Here is a 17,690-nt window from a genome sequence, read left to right as displayed (position 1 = left end):
CAGCATTCTATACATAGTAAGCACTGAGTAAATGCTTGTTATTGATTAAGTGCCTTCTGAATGCAGACCACTGTGCTGGGCAAGGGGGCCTGCCAAATTCAAATATAATAGGATCTTTGCCCACAAAAAGCTTACAGTCCAGAAAGGTGATAAGATCCCAACAAAGATAACTGCAAAGTACCACAAAATCGCCTAAGTGTCTCAGGAAGGTGTAAAACAAAGTTCTATAGGAGGTCCAAGGGGGAAGGTAGTCACTGACAGGCAGTGATGGCAGGTTTCATGGAGGAGGTGGTCTGTGAAATGGTCTTTAAAGGATGGTAAGAATTCGACCAACAAAAAGGGGAAGGAGGCAGGCCAAGGATGGGTAATGACCTGTGCAGAAGAGTTACTGCGACTCCTTCTGATCTCAATCCCCAGGGAGGCTGGCTTAGTGCCCCACAGCCCCTCGAGGCTGCACACGCAGCTGGGCTCAGCAGAGTGGCTGAATGACTGGCCTGAAGAGCTATTCTCCTGCAGGATGAGCATCTGCCCCACTGCCCATCTCTCCACCCAGATGGAGCCCACCCTCATCACCTCTCTATGCCAGGGCCTCCTCCTTGGGCTTCCTGCCTCAGGCTTCTCCCCACACTACCCCTTTCATTCATTCAACATTCAGCCCCCATTTATTACTCTTACTCTGTGCCAGAATCATGCTGGTTGCTAGGCATACAAAGACACAAACAAAACCATCCCTGCCCTCAAGAAACTTACATTCCACAAGAAGGAAGCAGTACATGCATGGAAATTAAACACATACAAAGAAATTCTAGGGAGAGGGTACTAGTACCCAGGAGGATCAGATGATCTGAGGCTTGAAGGAAGCTAGAGAGGGGAAAGGCATTCCGAGCACAGAGGCCAGGCCCAGCAGTGTGAGATGGAAGGCTGGGAGCTCAGAACAACAACGTGTCCTGTTCAGCTGGCATCAAGCATGCATGAAGTCAATGTGGAATGACGCTGGGAAAGGCTTCACACCAAGCGCCACAGAATCAGCATGACCGCTCCTTCTATGAGACAATTGTTCAAACATCTGGAAACAGCTACCATGTCATACCTTTTCCAGTCTCAATAATTTCACTTCCTTCAACCATTACTTCACATGACATGAGTTCCAGTCTTCTCACCATCCTATGGCTCCCTAGCCCATCAATGTCTTTCTTCAAACATGACACTATATGACTTTGTGGTGAATTATAATCTGTCTTATATTGTTATCTTATCACTTAAGATGTTAATCGTTTCTTCCCAACTAAGTGGCAGACTCCCAGAGAATCACACCCACCGGGCCCTCTACTTCCTCCATGATCCACACTTTGCCCAGCCCAGGGCTGAATCAGTGCCCAGGGGGGCCTCCCTCAATGGGTGACCAATTCAAACAGTAGGCTCTGTTGTGTTCCCTTCCTGCTAGGGCCTTCCCTATGTTGATTATCCCCAATTTAGCCTGAATGTATCTCGTTAGGACATATTTGTTCTGATGTAGTCTCCCCCATTAGACTGTGAGCTCCTTGAGGGCAGGGACTGGCTTTTGCCTTTCTTTGTACCCTCAGTGCTTGGCACAGTGCCTGGCATGAAGTAGGTGCTTAATAAATGCTAGCTGACTTGACTTGAACCCAGGTCCCTTTCATCTGATCCCAGTACCTCTGATGCAACCGTCTTACTGGCGGCTGGTCTTGCTTCTTAGATAAGACTAAGGGACACAGTGGAGTAGACTGGGAAGAGGCCTGGATTCAGAGTCAGAGAACATGAGCTGGATTCTTGGCTTCTGCTTTATTATGAGCAAGAAAGCTTCGCATATCATTGCAGGAAACCCTGGATTTTTCATTCTGCCAGTTCCCTGGGGTACTTACGGATTATTGACTGAATGGTTGTGATTCTTCCAAGCAATTTTTGCAAAATGTTCAATTTTTGTGCCTGTGGAAAAAGTAAACATCTGTTAAGAGTATATAAATGTCTCCCTCTACTTTATTTATATAATAGTAATAAAAGGTAATGGTACCCTCTACCAAATTCAATCATGCCACATTTCCTTCCCTACATGGAAAGCGTATTGAACTGTCCCACCATGTAAAAATCTATTTGCAATTAAATTGGAATCCAGTTATCAACTTGAGTCAGCTAGTAAGCAGAAACAATGAAGATATCTAAAAACCAGCCTATTCTACCTGACCCAAGGGTTGATTTCAGCTGGTCCCCTGGGCTCACTGATAAGCTGGTAAAAATGTAAGAGAGCCCATTGGTAGTAAAGAGCTGACAGAAACCGTCCAGAGAGGCTGGAATAATTTCTATAGTCCTCCGGACTTGCTTGACTTACAATCATTCTTTAAGGCCTGCTGAGTATCCTGCTTCTTCCTCTCAATCAAGACACTTACACAAGATGGGTGGCAAAGGGAGGGAGCCTGAAGCAGCAGTAACTGGACCTGAGCAGAGGACTCGCTGTGATAGCGCCAACTTTTACTAGGACACCAAGTGAAAACACAATGCAGGGCCCGTCCATCGGCAGCACTCAGACTTGACCTACTGAGGGGTCTGCCTGGACCAAAATGATCTGAAGAGCCAGTCAACAGAGAGAAGGGAAGCCCAAGAGGGAACGCAATTCCCGACTCCCCATACCAGAGGACACACTGGACTAGGCCAGAACTAGGAGAAGCTGGTAAACTCTAAGGACGTGGATTTCATCAGCCAAACGAAAGGAAGAGCCTTCCCAAAACTGGAATGGGATTATCTGTCTCTGGGGGACATGAGCATTCCACCCTCAGAGGTCAAGTGATCAAGGATGAAGTACTCCAACTTTCAAATCATATCAATCTTCTCATTTTCAAAATGTTTAAAAAACATGAACAATCTTCTGTATATGCTGGCAAGGCAGAGCAAGAGCTCTTAGCAACTGTAAAATAATACCCTCGAATTCTGATAAAGTCTCTGGCTCAGTGAAAGGTCACGGGAATGAGAAATAGTATTCCAACTAAAAGTTCTTTCCAATCTTAGCATTTTCTTGACATTTGTTTTAAATATCATGAAGTCTGAAATAAGAAAAACATTCCCAAATGGGGCGTGTATATTAACACTTAACAGTACTAACAATGGAGACACCCCACATTCTGCTTTCCAGTTGTTTTCCAGTCTTACATTTAAAAGCACAGTCTGAGCCATGATGCCATCCTGAGAAGCAGCACAATAGACTGGTTTCAAGTCCTGGTTCCTACGCCTACTAGCCACCTGAAAATGAGCAAGTCATTGTGACTTTCTGAGTCTCAGTTTCCTCATCTGTATAGTGGGCATAAAACTTGCAACAAGCTAACATTCAGTTGCTGTAAGGAGGGCAACAAATGGTCCAGTTTTTTTTTTCTTTTAACTTCATAAAACATACTAGAAAATAAACTAGGTAGCATTAACCATCCAACCATAGTTCAAAATCCAAAAAAGAACGATTTACTTTCCAGCATCTACACTACTTAGTTGTTCTGAACGCTGAACAAAAATAGGTGCTCTCCAGATATTTACAGTAGAAACAAGGAAGCAGATTGTCCAGAGAAAAGATGTGACATACACCAAGAGTCTCTGATTTCTCTCCTGACAGAAGCAAATCAGCAGACAGCCTTTGCAAGTAGCCGAGTTCCAGGTACCAAGACCGGCACAGCAGAGCAAGGCTGGACTTTCATGCCTTCTGCAGTCAGGTCCTCTCTGCTCAGGGAATTTGCTAGAGCTTACTTGCCCTCCAGGGAGCTTAACCAGAGCCACCATCATTCTCAAGTCACCAGAGAAGGATGTGAGGATGCAGCAGACATAATGCCACACTTTTTAAATGACGGACGCATCGGTATGTAAGCATGAGTATTTCAGAGAGCCATGATGTCATCAGTGTGCAGATTCCCTCTGCCAACAGGAGCAAGAGACCCTCAACCCCTTGGAAATCTGCTACGGCTACAGCATTTATCATCCCACAGGCATCCGAAGGCAAAGCCTCTCTAGGCTGAGTTGGGTTGTTCATCAGATAACAGAAAAAGCCCTTTGATAGGCCCTGGCACGAAACATTTCAGCCTGCTGGGATGTGCCAGAACCTGCCTTCTGCTGTGAGAACCAGGTCGCCACCACCACCCACCATACCATGCTGCTGCAGAGACACAGAAGGACAATGGAGAAAGGAAAGGCAATAAGAATGCATGGGCCGAGGCTCTAATATCATTTTAGATTAATGTGGCCTCTCTACATGATATAAGCAAATCCCATCCAGCTAAACAAAATGAAAGTTGGACCAAGAGGTCATCCAAGTCACACAGGAACAGAGTGCCCCAAGTGGCTTAGAAAGGGAGCCCTGCGTACGCCTTCCTGCCCACAGGAGGAGCAGAGCCACTGGCACGTCAACAATCTAGGGGGTTTCGGAGAGCAAGGGCTGCGGCTCAGGCTCCACCCAGTCCTCCGCCAGCCCCTCTGTGCTCTGCACAGCAGAGACCTGAACAGCCGGCTTCTCCCACGTGTCTGCCGTGCCCAATCACCCTGGAGTAGCATTTCTGAAGGTACCATATTTCTCCATGTGTTCTTTGCCGGCACATCCAAAGAGCTGAGCTGCCATGGGAGCGGAGGACAGGCCATACTTTTCCACCATCACCTCCACGTGTTTGTCTACTGGATTGGTCCGATCTAAGTACTGAGGGAAAAACAAAAATTCAAGATGCTGACCAAATGGTTCTTTCCTGATGGAATGCAAAAGGAAAACACGTTATTGTACAGATTTGTGGGGAGAGGGAAATGATAGTGACGAGGACCTTGGAGGGCAGAAATGCCCCTGCTGTCCAGTGTCCCAGGAGAGAAGACTCAAGTGCATCCCAGATGCACCCTAGAAATTCAGTTCAATCTGATAAGCATTTATTAATCGGCTGCTAAGAGTAAGACACCGGGCTAGGTGCTAAGGATACAAACCCCAAACCCAAGCAGTCCCTGCCCTCCAAGAGCTTACATCCTAGGTATGGTAGAGCAGAGAGAGTGCTGGATTTGGAGTCAGGAGGACATGACCTCAGGCAAGTCACTTAACCTCTGACCTCAGTGTCCTAACCTAAGAGAATGGCCCCCATGGGCTCCACATTTATAATCCTGGGCACACCGCTACAGAATACAAAGAGAACACAAGGTCATGGGGGGCACGGGGGGAGATGGATAGGAAAGTGAGGGATTCCCAGAGCTGGAGGTGACGGAGGGGGCTGAGCATTCCAGGAGTGAGGAGGGGAAAACTAAAGAAAAGCCCCAGAGGAAAGAACTGGAAGGAGAAGAAATAGCTTGTAACAGAAAATGTAAACATTTCCCAGGCTCCCTGGAAATGAGAACAGACCAAACCAAAATCAACACCTCTGTGAAACAGCAAGAAAGAGTAGAACAAAATCCAAAGACCAAAAAAAAAAAAAAAGAAAATGGAAGCTACCTGCTCTCAGAGACAACTGACCCAGAAAGCAGCTCCGGGAAAGACAGTTTAAGAGTCACTAGACTTCCTAAAACCATAATTTAAAACAAGAAATCTTGGACACTATATTTCAAGGAACCACCAATTTAAACTGCCCAGATCCATTAGAACCAGAGAGCAAAGTAAAGATAAAAAGAATCCACTGATCACCTCCTGAAAAGAATACCCAAAGGAAAAGCCCCAGGAATGTCACAGCCAAAATGCAGAGCTCCCATGCCTGAGATAAAATTGAACAAGCAGTCATAAAAGAGTTTTCCTGCACCACAGAACCACAGTTAGGATCACACAAGACCTGATAGCTTCTACTAGCTACCACAGATGCTAGGGGACACCACAATGCATAGAGCACTGGGCCTGGAGTCAGGAAGACCTGAATTCAAATTTGACCTGATATGTACTATATACTATATATGACCCTGGGCAAGTCATTTAACTGCTGTCTGCCTCAGTCTCCTCAACAGAAAAAAAAAATGAGGATAATAACAGGTCATTGTCAAGATCAAATAAGAATTGTAGGGGCAGCTAAATGGCGCAGTGGATAGAGTGCTGGCCCTGGAGTCAGGAGGACCTGAGTTCAAATCCGGCCTCAGACACACGATACTCACTAGCTGTGTGACCCTGGGCAAGGCACTTAACCCCAACTGCCTCGCCAAAAATAAAAAAAGAATTAAAAAAAAAAAGAATTGTAAAGCACGCTGGGCCCATAGTAGGTACTTAATAAAATATTATTCCCTTCTCTTCTCCTACTTTAAATGAGAGGACAGCTTAGAAAACAATATTCCCAAAAAGCAACCCAGAAAAACCTAACCTGAGGGGATGGAGCCAAGATGGTGGAGACCATTCTTCTTTGCTTCCAAGCTAGTATATTCCTTTCATCTCCCTTTCTTTTTCTCTCTTGAAACCCTCAGAGTAGAAGAGAACAGATCATATACCTCGCACAGTTATGGGTGAGAGATGAATTCTTAACCAAAGAAGGAATAGAGGCAATTACAAAAGACAGAATACATAATTTTGTTTACACAAAATTTCCAAGAACTTTTGCACAAGCAAAACTAATGCTTCTAGGATGAGAAGGAACCAAAGGATTGCGGTCAAAGGGGAAAAAAGTCTTTGTATCAGATTCCTTATGTAAAGTTTGGTAGCCAAAGTCCACAGTCAACCATCAGCAGGAGATAAGGCCAAAAGCTACTCCCTAGCAGATAAGTGATCAAAGGATAAGAGCAAACACTCCTCTAAAGAAGAATTGCACATGATTAACAGCCACTGACAATGCCCCAACTTGCTAATAATGGGCATGCAAATCAAAACAACCCAGAGATTTCACAAGCTCACACCCAACTGATTGGCAAAGATGTCAGAAGGTGGAACTAGTCGAGGTTGGGAAAGACAGACGGGCACATTAATGCAAACGCATTAATACTGATACAGTGCTTAGTTTCAGCAGATGCTTAATAAATTCCATTAATGAACCGGCAGAACTTTGAATAAGTGTCACAGAATCCTGGGACACGTGAAGTGGACAGAACCAAGAGAACAATCAACATGATGATGACAAACCTTGCGAAGACGATACCTGAGAATTCTGGTCTTGGGCAGAGATGGAAGGATGAAGGCATTGTCCACCTTCTGCCAGAGGGGACAGAGCCAAGAGGGGAACAGACTTCTAGGGACACAGCCCCGGGGCGTTTGTTCTGCTTGTTTGTTATGAGAGATTTGCGGTGGGTTTGCTGTTTTTGGTTTGTTTGTTTTGTTTTTTTTAATCAGAGAGCAGGTATCAATGGTGATGTCAAAAAACAGGGGTCGCTGAGGCACTTAGAGGAAGGGCCACAAGAGTACAAAAGAGGATTCAGAAAGAAGCCTGGGTGGGCAGGACAGTCCTGAAAGAAACATATGGGACAAATTACATACTTTTTAAAAAGCAGAGAATACAAAAGAAAGAGTTACGGTTTCATTGTAGACCCTTTTTTGTTCTGCTGTTTATGGTTTATGTTTAAGTTTAGAAAATTTTTAAAAAAGAAAAAAACAAGATCGGACAACTGATTGGATACAGGCGTGAAAGCAAGGGAAGGATCTGGGATGACTCAGAAGCTGCCAACCTGGGGCTTGGAAGGACATTGGACAGAAGGACAGAAAAAGGAAGGTTTGGAGGAAGGGTAGGATCAGAGGGAAAAGCTGAGTTCTGTTTTCTCCGTGATGAATTTGAGATGCCCTCAATGTTAGTGAGTCAGACAATCAATTTAAGAGCCTACTGAGTGCCAGGGAGAGCAGCACACGGGGTACGCCGAGGAAATGGCTCAGCTAGACGTGTTCGCTCTCTTCAAATATGGGAAGGAGCTTTATGGGAAATGTGAATCATAATCATTCTGCATGGTAGGACAAAAAACAAATGATAGTAGAAGAGATTCTCACTGAATACAAGGAAGAGGTTCACAAAAAGATGATAAACGCTGATTGGGTAGTGTTAAGAGAATTTATGAAATCTCCATAATTGGCTACACAGATAAGAATCTTTTTTCTATCAAAGACTGATAATGACCCATATCAAGTTCCACAATGAAGCAAAAATCAGCTTCTTATATTGACACAACCACAAACATTCAAATTACCAGCTTCTTAAATGAGGAAAAAAAGATATAAAGCTGTATTTAATAAATTTGGCTCTACATCATGGCCAATAAATGAAAGAATGTGGGCAGAAAAGAAACATTAGAAGGAACAGAGACTTCAGAAGGAAAAGAGGACAGACAGAGACCAAGAGGGAAAACAACAGGGAGAGGCTGCTATAAGAGATGGTCTCCAGAGGGATGAAAGGCAAGGCTTACAGACTTCTAGGCTGAACCTGACTTAAGGCCAAGCCCTTCTCAGAACCAGGTTGTCCCGGGAGCACTGGGCTAAAAGTCACTGGGACCTTCTGCAACTCTACTAGCTGACACGGATCACTGCACACATCATTTCTCAACTGCTCTGGTCCTTCAGATCTTGAGAAGCACCAAAGTGAATGGGACAGGCATAACAAGTCCAACAGGGCAGACATTATTTCCTTGAGAAAACTGGTATAAACTGGTGGCAAGTGAGGAAAGCAGCACCAGGAGTACAATATGCACACCTTTTACAATGATGTAAAGGAAAACAACACTCCACTGAAACTGAACCCAATTTAAATGCAATGATCATTCTTGGTCCTAGAGAACAGATAATGAAACACTTTTCCTGGTCCAGGAGTAAGAGACGGTAGGAGGAAGGCTCCATGGGCAGCCAGACGGGATTGCTGGGTCAGTTGGTTTGGATAATTTTTCATTGGGCACAGGAGGTAAGTGGCTGGGGTGGGAGTGAGGGAAGCATGAATACAACTTCTTTAAAAATTATTCCTTTGTGCTACAGCCCTGGGGCCAGAATAATGCCCTGAGGCTTCCTACCCCTGGTTTACACATTGGCTAGAAGCCAGGCTGATCATTCTCCATGCTTCCCAGGACAGTAAGAAGCAAATCAGAAGAAGCCCCAAATCTTAAAGAGTTCGTGCCTGCACCGGGGAGCTAAGACAAACATATCCAAATGCAGGAAGACATTACGGATGCCTGACCGATCTCTGAGATGGCCAGATGTGTGTGTAGATAGCTTTTCTCTGTTCAGGTTGGCTCCCACAATGTTATCAGGTGCTCAAGAAATGAATTAACTAAATGCATGAATGTGAAATGACTAGAGAACAAAAGCAAATGGACAACACTGTTAGCATGAGCTGTACACAAAAACATAAAAATGTGGATGGAATGAAAAGAGGCAGTGGTCCCCATGAACTAGGAAGCCCGCTGGGAGAAGCTGTAGCAGCCTTCGGTGGAGCTTTGAGCTGGGTCCTGAAAGATGGCTCTGAATTGACATGGAGGAGACTTCCGGTAGAGAAGTGATGGGCTCCTGCGGCAGGCACGGAGTGTATCCGAGCTGGGAAGGGGCGCAACAAAAATCTATTCGCCTAGAAAGCTGTGGATCCAATTGAGAGGCCTTTAAAGTGAGCAGAGGCAGCTGGGGGATGTCACAAGGCACAGAGATCTGGGCCTAGAGTCAGGAAGACCTGAGTTCAAATCCAGTCTCAGATACTCACTAGTGGTGTGATCCTGAGAAACACACTTTACCTCTTCCTGCCTCAGTTTCTTAATCTGTAAAATAATAATAACACTAGCTAACATTTATGGAGCACTTACTATGTGCTAGACACTATCCTAAGCATTTTACATTTACTATCTCATTCGATCCTTACACAACCACCCTAGGAGGCAGGTGCTATTACTAAATTTATTAATAATAAAGAATAGCACCTACCTTCCAGGGTTATTGTGAAGATCGAATGAGATAATCTCTGTAAGTCACTTTGCAAACCTTAAAGCAGAAGCAAGAGGAGGAAGATGACTGCCCATCGGTAACATAAAGAATAGAAATACCGACAGATAGTAGATCATTGGTAAAGAGGACCCGTAACGCTCAGGAGACGAGATGCAGGGAATAGAGCGCCCAGCCCATCCATTGCCTTAAACATCCGTGCACAAATGGACAAAGCAAACGAGGTAAACTACAAATCTGAAATCAAAGCAGTAAATTGGACTTCATCGATCCCCCAGGACTTTGTGCCCCGTGATCGATCAATGGCATGTGGCTAAGGAGCAGCGATTCACTTAAGCTTCCCCAGCCTCCACTCCCTCACCTATACAATGGGAATAACACTAGCTACAGGACCAGCTCCGAGGAGGGCCCTGCGTAAGGCTCAACTGACATACCAGAGGCAAAGGGCAAGGTGAACCATGCAGGATTGTAAAAAAGTCACTTTTCAAATCATCATTACTTTTCTTATTATTACACCTTATTCAAAAGGAATTATTTGAAGGGAAATGCAGTGATCATATAGAATCTTCTCTATTGATCCTGGGAGCCCAGAGACAACAAAGAGGAGAAACAGAAGCAATTCTAGGGTGGACGCACAACAGAAGCCAACCCTCCAGAAGACGGGAACGGATGACGAGACCCAGACTGAGTCCCTGGAGGACTCAAGCAAACAGCTAATGCAATGGCTGGCCCACTGAGGATGATCTCTGAAACATCAAGGAAAACAGGAAATGGGTCACAGGACTAAAGAAGGACAAGTGCTAGACTTCAGTTCCTCAAAATCTTCTAGGTTGAATGTTAAAGAAATGATCTGTAAATGATTAGGAGAGAAACTTCAATGACGAAGTAGTAACGTGGCTTTGTAGGGCAGGGTGAGGTCATGGCCAACGGACCTCATTTACTTTTTAACAAGGTCCCTGGGCTGGTGATCCAGGGCATGCCACGGACAGACAACACTGTACCTGCATCTTAGTAAGGCGTCTCCCAGGGTAGTATAACGGACAAGATGGAGGGATGTGGGCTAAGTGATAAGAGGCAGATTTTTAAAGGCCCGAACAAACAGACTTAAGGAATAGGAATTAGAGAATCAATGCCAACCTGGCAGGAGACCTCTGGTGCAATGCCGACCCTTGACCCTGTTTTTTTCATCATTTTTCTCAATGACTTAGATGAAGGCCCAGATGACTCGCTCATCAAATTATCAGATAATTTTCAGACTGCAGCAAGGCAAGAGGGAAAACTAATGCAATGAAGAAATGTCACGGGAAAAAAAAAAAAAAAAGAAATGTCACGGTTGCCAAACAAGCTAGAGTGTCGTGGCCAGATTAACAAAGATCAGATTTGAGATAATATAGAGAACTCACCACCTCTGAGTCCAGAAAACCAAGTGCACGAGTACCGGTGGGGGAGAGGTAACCAGACAGCCCTGCGCACCCATCACAGAACCTGGCAGAGGCCACTGACCCTCCTCATCTCTCACCTTGTTAGGCTCAGCCCAGCGCCCAGCCCAGGGGTCGGCGGACTACAGCCCCAGGGCTGGCTCTGGCCCACTGCGTGCCACTCTTAGCTCATGGGCCACACAGAACAGGCCACAGCCTGGTCGGTCAGGTTTGTTAGCTGCGTCCCCTAGCTTTGTGCTACCCGGCGATCCGACAGACAGCCACCCACCAGGCACGAAGCAGGTGCTTCTTAGGGGGCTCGTCCAGGGGCCAGATCCTGCAGCTCATACCATCCCAATTTACAAGGAGCTGATCCTAACCCTCTCCCCTTCTCCAAATTACTCTGAATGAATTTGTACATGCTTTGTGTCTCCTCACTGGTATGCCTGGTGGATCCTCCTAGGAGAACGTAAGCTCCTTTGGAGGAGTGCTGTTTTATCTGTCTTTGTATCCTACCAAAGTTCCTTGGACAGCTTAGGTGCTTAGTGTGTATGTGTGTGCGCGCGCAAAGTAAACATGTCTGTACCTAAAGGGTTACCATGGGAAAGAGGCCTTAGACATGTCCCCCTCAGTCTCTTAAAGCAGAACCCAGAACAACAGGCAGAAGCAAAGGGTCAAATGTTTAAGGAAAAACTTCCAAACAATTAAAGCCATCCCAAAGTGAGAGGGGTGGCCCATCTCAGGAGGGCTCCATTGTCAGGCAGAACATGGAGGGAGTCTCATGCAGGTGGGGCAGCTTGGCCGAGACCTCTCTGAGGTCGCTGCGCACTCAGAGACGTCATGCCACTGGTCCTCCGTCAACTCCCTGCCACAATGAGGCAGCAGGTTAGGAAACCTGGGCGTACAGATTTTTTTTTTTAATGGGCCAAAGTGGGTTTTTTGGCTGATAGGCAAACCTTTGTCATAATCTTCTGTAAATCTTCGTATCATAAAATATATAAGGAGATAACATATAAAGCACTAGTGAAATGCTAGCCATTATTCTTATAAAGATTATATTTGGCACATATAAAGTTCTGTGTAAGTCTTTATACCTTAAAGCCATGAAATGCAAGTGACACTCACTTTTGATCCAAGGGAGCCCTTTTCCATCTTCTCAAAGCCAAGCGCCAAGACACAGTTTGCCAAACCTGAAAATAAAAGTTAGGGATTTATCAGAGCAACGTCTCCAAGTATTCAGAAGCATAGTTTAAAAAAAAATAAGTTCATTAATCACAGGAGGAAAACAAACCCTGTACAAGGTGCAGAGTACCCTTAGAAGGCTACTACCAAGGCTAGCAACGTTTTCTTTTTAATACCAATATTCTCCTATTGAGATAATAAGATAAAAAATTAACACTAGGTGGCGCTGTGCACAGTGCTGAGCCAGGGGTCAGAAACAATCTGAATTCAAATCTAGCCTCAGATGCTTCCCATCTGAGTGACCCTGGCCAAGTCACTGACCCTCTCAGTTTCTTCATCTGTAAAATTGGGATAAAAGCACTTACCTCCCAGAACTGTAGCAAGGATCATATGAGACCCATGTACAGCGCTTTGCAAACCTTAAATCACGACATAAACACCAGATATCACCTAGTGATAGAATGATCTCTGAACATGCGAAAACTGCAGGCGGCCCAAAGGACACACATGGGAGGCCCCACCTGGTCACCAAGAGGTGCGAGCACATTGTTCACTGGCACTGGCCCCGCACTATGAAGGGCTCAAAACACCTGAGAGACATTCCCTCCTGTGCATTCCACAATAACACCAGGAGGCAGGGTAGTACAGGTCTTACCATTCCCTTTTTACAGATGAGAAAACTGAGGGTCAGAGAAGTAAAGTGATCTGTCCACAGTCACACAGCCAAGAAGTGCCCGCTGAGACGTGAGCCCAGATCTCGCTGGCTCAGTAAGAGCAGAAAAGGAGGCCAGCTGGTCATGGACAAGAGCAAGGGCTGCCTTGGAGCCCAGGAAATAACAACAGAATGTTCCAGGAGGAACATCTCCAGAATATGTGTGTGTCTGTGGTCTGTGATTGTGTATGTGTATGTGTATATGTGTGTACGTGTGTGTGTGTGTGAGAGAGATGTTGTATGCGTGTGTGTGCATGTGTGTGTCTACATGAGAGAGAGTGTGTGTGTGTGTGTGTGTGTGTTGGTGTAGGCACATGTGTAAGGTTTACAGAAGGCTCAGAACCAGAAGGGATGGCTGGGCTGTGATCTACTCTGGGAAGGGGGGAGACACACAATGATGAGTTCATGAGTCCATCAAAGCTATGAAGCATGTTATTAAACAGCTGCCCAACAAAGCTCTCAGTGGGGCCTGAGGGAAGGCCACGACTTGCCACAGAGAATCAAGAAAGTCTTCTTGGAGGAGGCAGTCCTCGAGTGGGACTGAGAAGGTGAGGGAGAGAAAAGGCGCACCATGCAGGTCCAGAGCGTTATTTATTCCTTTTCCTCTTCTAAGGTAGTGAGCTCTTCATTGGGGAGGTGTTAGAGCAAAGGCTGAACGAAGAGCTGTGGATGGGCTTCATCCCCCCAAGCAAGGGTTGGGCTACAGGACCCATGACACCAAAGGGATCCTGGGAAGCCTCAGCAGCACCACAGGAATGACTGGGGCCTTAGCCCCTACAATCACTACAGGGTATGGGCCAGGTTCTCTGCAAAGGGCTGTGGGCCCAGTTCTCTCTATCAACAAGAAAGATTTTAGCCACCCTGCTTCATGCATATTACAGAATAACCAAAAGAGCACTGAAAGACACATGCAAGAACAAAAGGGGCCAGCAGTGGCGACACCAAGACAGCCTGCCACAAGGCCCAGAGCGGTCCCCATGCTGAGAAAGCCCGACGCCAACTCCCCGGGGGTCTTACCGCCCTGGATCAGCTGTCTCGCCATATACAAAGCCGTGGAGCCAGTGGAACAATTGTTATTGACATTGAAGATTGGAATTCCAGTCAATCCCAAGCTGTGGTAGATGGCCCTCTGGCCAGAGGTAGATTCACCTGTGCAGAAGAGAGCGGGCAGAAAGGAATGATTAAGAAGGAACAGCATCCCACAGGAATGAGAAGGTGATGCTGGGGAAACAAAGAGCCTCAGGAGCACCACCTCCATGAACCTGGCCACTCTGTAAGCCGGGAGAAGGTACAGAAGCAGAAAGCTATGATGCATCATCACAAGAGTAGTGGTGGTGAGCAGCTCACATTTAAAACACACTTTGTAGTTCACAAAGCGCTTCCTTGATGACAATCCTGTAAAACAGGGAGTGCACTACTCTTCTGGTTTTGCAGACCAAGAAGCTTAGGCTCAGAGATCTGGGAAGTGATGGGCAAATGTGGGAAGATGATGAGTGTGTGATAAAGGAGAGGAGAGCAGATCAATCCTCTGATTCTCAGTACCAAGCAAGGTGTAAAGCAGGGCCACACATACTCACCAAAGGCATTTGCCATCCATAACAAAAGAGCTATGAATCATATCTTAAACAATATAATTATAGATTAAATGCACAGAGATGTTTCTTTTATCTTTTACTTATTTAAATTCTCCAAAGTACCTGTTCAAGATACGTGTACTAATGAGCTGACTCAGCAGGTCGCCCCTGTAACTCCATGTCACCAACTGGGCTGGAGGAATCTGTCAATCATTTGGATTTTCCTGCATGCATCAGGTAAAGCCTCCATCTTTCCAGTGAACACGAGGATCTACAGGAGACACCGTAGTGTTCTTGAACTGGATGCCATCAACACAACTTCTCAAACAGAGAAGCGCATAGATGACAGAATCACGGTAGAGAATCTATCTCCTCCTTCGATTCTTTAAGGAATGTGCTCCAGGACACGGACCATGCCTCTGGTGAGTATATGCGGCCCTGTTTTATGCCCTGCCTACTGGTAAGAATGTGAGGCTCGCTGTTCTCATTTAACAACGAATCTGGTACAATCCTAACCTCTGCGTAAGAAACGCCTTGTTGATTCAATCAAATTCTTTTTGATAAACACAGTGGAAGCTGGTATATTTCCAAAACTCCTTAGCCTCCTTAGCCTTCCCTCTGAGCTCACATCTATTCTATCTTGTACAGACCTTGTTTGTACCTAGTTGTTCACCTAGCAAACTGTAAGCTCCCTGAGGGCAGGGACTGTCTTCTGCCTTTTTCTGTATCCCCAGAGCTTAGCAGCAGTGCCGAGCACATAGTGGGTGTTTAATAAATGCCTGTTGATGCCTCTACACCTTTCAATCAAATGTGACCACAAAGCTATACTCTACCACAGAAGATTATCTGCAAAGCACACATATCCCCCTCTCATCTATTCAAGTGTTGCCTACATGTATAGACCATTCATACCAGTATATGGGTCGGTAAATATGTCTTCTTAGTAGCCTTTTTTGATAGTGATACTCTCATTTTTGGGGGTATCTTTCCCTGTTTGAGATAGTTTGTACCCTCAGTGCTTTCAAATGGTATCATTCTTAACACAAATTTCTTTTGTATTTATTTGGTCAGGTTCTGCTGTTCTTTCCAAATCAAATTCACATAGCTTTTCTTCTTCTTTGTATAACAAACAGGCAACCTGAGCCTAACCGTGGTGGTTCTATCATCAATGAGTGAAACAGGCTGCCGAAAACATACCAGCAAAACCGTTCCATTCAGCATCTATTTACTGTTCTTCCCATTTCATCTGTACGTGCTGCAAGGAGGACCTCAGGCCTCACGTCATCCTTGCCACACACTCACTACTTTTGGTGATTTTAGAAGGTAACAGGGATAGGGATGGGGGTCTTTATAAAATAAATTAACCCCACGATCCTCCAGCACAAGGTTTTCCTTGTAAGTTTTTTGCTCTAAAACCGGGGCTGCCCACTTGGCCAAGAGATGAAGCACTACTGGTGACGGGGCCTCTTTGTGGTGGCTACTCTACTTCAGCTAAGCTTCTCTAGGAAATGATGACAATCTGAGGCAACAGGCTTCCCTTGGTGGCCCATGTTTTAGAGTAAACGGATTATTTAGAGTCAACAGATTGGGTTAGCACTATTATAATTCCATGCAGGGTGAGCTTATCATTATTTTTTCTTCTAATCTGGTACTGATTTTGACTGAGATCAAAATTAATATTACTTGAGTTTCTATTGACTTGATTCTACAGTGTAGCTGATTTTATGTTCTATCTGCCTAAAGCCACCTTTCCATGTCCTTGAGTTAAGCTCAGGAATGAAACTTTCCCTCTGAGTTAGTTTAAAGTTATAATTAAAAGAAAACTTGTTATCCCTCATACCTTCAGCTCCCAGAAAATTCCAGGAGATCTGTTTATCTACCTTTGAAGGCCTACGAGCTGAGCTGGTATATTTCTACAAGATCTATTGTCTGTTCTTGCCTGTCCTTGTGCAGTTAGGGGACTTTTTCTCTCTTCCAAGGAGAGAGCAAGTCTGGTAGTTTTGATCCCCTCACAAAGACTGTAAGATGAGGATGGGTCTCATAAAACAATGAACATTCCCTAATTGTCAGAGAGCAGTGGTTATTAGCCTGTTTTCTTTGAGGCAAGCAATCCTGTTGCCCCACCCCCACAATGCTGTCCACACTGTAACCAATCGCATTGTCTTCCCAACTCTGTATTTCCCAAACCTATATGAAGGCTAGTTAAGTCCTACCTCAAGTTCTCTGGTTGTTGAGAGGCCAAAGATTCAATTTATTGGCTATTGCTAGACTAACTAATAAATTGATTATGCTCGGACCATTATCTCTCAGCTTACCTTAATTTTCTAACATAATATGACCTTTGCCCTAACTAGTCAGTGGTTTGACAGCACATGACGGATTCAGAAGTGGCCCAACACAAAAACTCAACTGCCGGTCAGTTTAGACGTAATCACTTTCACTTTTTGCTATATTTGGTGCCTACCATGCTTAATGCCTTCCAAATCTGTTTCTGAAAAAAGTACTTATGATACTTAGGCCTGCTGTTTCTGAGCCAGCTCTGGCCGCTTTCATTTCTTAATCCCAAATAATATTTTCTAACAAGTTTTCTCCCTGTCCTACCCTTGTGCACATGCCTTCACAATGAAAAGGCAAATCTGGTCCAGCTCTTCATAGGATTACTCTCACCTCTTCAGCTCCTGCTGAACCGAACCCAGAGCTGCCATCATCTTCATGACAGACTTGTTCATCCCAAGCACAGCAAGGTGACACGGCCAAACATCCCGTGAAATGGTTCTGTCTTTCGGCACGAGGAAATCAATTCCACCAACTCTGTCGATCACGTCTCAGGAGAACCTGAAAGCCATCTGTCCATCTAATTGTAACTTCTTAATGTCATCTGGTTTCACTTATATTGAAGGTGTCAACGTAGACATGGTTCAATACCCCTCGTGTGGTGCCCACTCGAGACGTCAGACAAATTGTTAAGGTGACGATGCTAGACG

General features: G+C 45.2%; 1 protein-coding gene across 2 annotated transcripts in view; it reads right to left on the bottom strand.

Annotated features, from left to right (window-relative positions):
- Positions 1–17,690, bottom strand: part of SCP2 (sterol carrier protein 2) — a 76,124-nt gene that overhangs the window by 45,459 nt on the left and 12,975 nt on the right. For both annotated transcript variants that reach the window (XM_027838243.1, XM_027838242.1), the window contains exons 4-7: positions 14,150–14,281; positions 12,364–12,428; positions 4,555–4,681; positions 1,884–1,947 (exon numbers count right to left, since the gene is read on the bottom strand). In XM_027838243.1, the coding sequence (XP_027694044.1) occupies positions 1,884–1,947; positions 4,555–4,681; positions 12,364–12,428; positions 14,150–14,281 (388 nt within the window). The remainder of the gene's footprint in view (positions 1–1,883; positions 1,948–4,554; positions 4,682–12,363; positions 12,429–14,149; positions 14,282–17,690) is intronic.

Source organism: Vombatus ursinus, unplaced genomic scaffold (assembly GCF_900497805.2).
Source record: "Vombatus ursinus unplaced genomic scaffold, bare-nosed wombat genome assembly UNPS02014825.1, whole genome shotgun sequence".
NCBI classification, from domain to species: domain Eukaryota; kingdom Metazoa; phylum Chordata; class Mammalia; order Diprotodontia; family Vombatidae; genus Vombatus; species Vombatus ursinus.
Note: the sequence above shows the minus strand (reverse complement) of the source record. Positions and strands in the feature narration are given on the sequence as shown.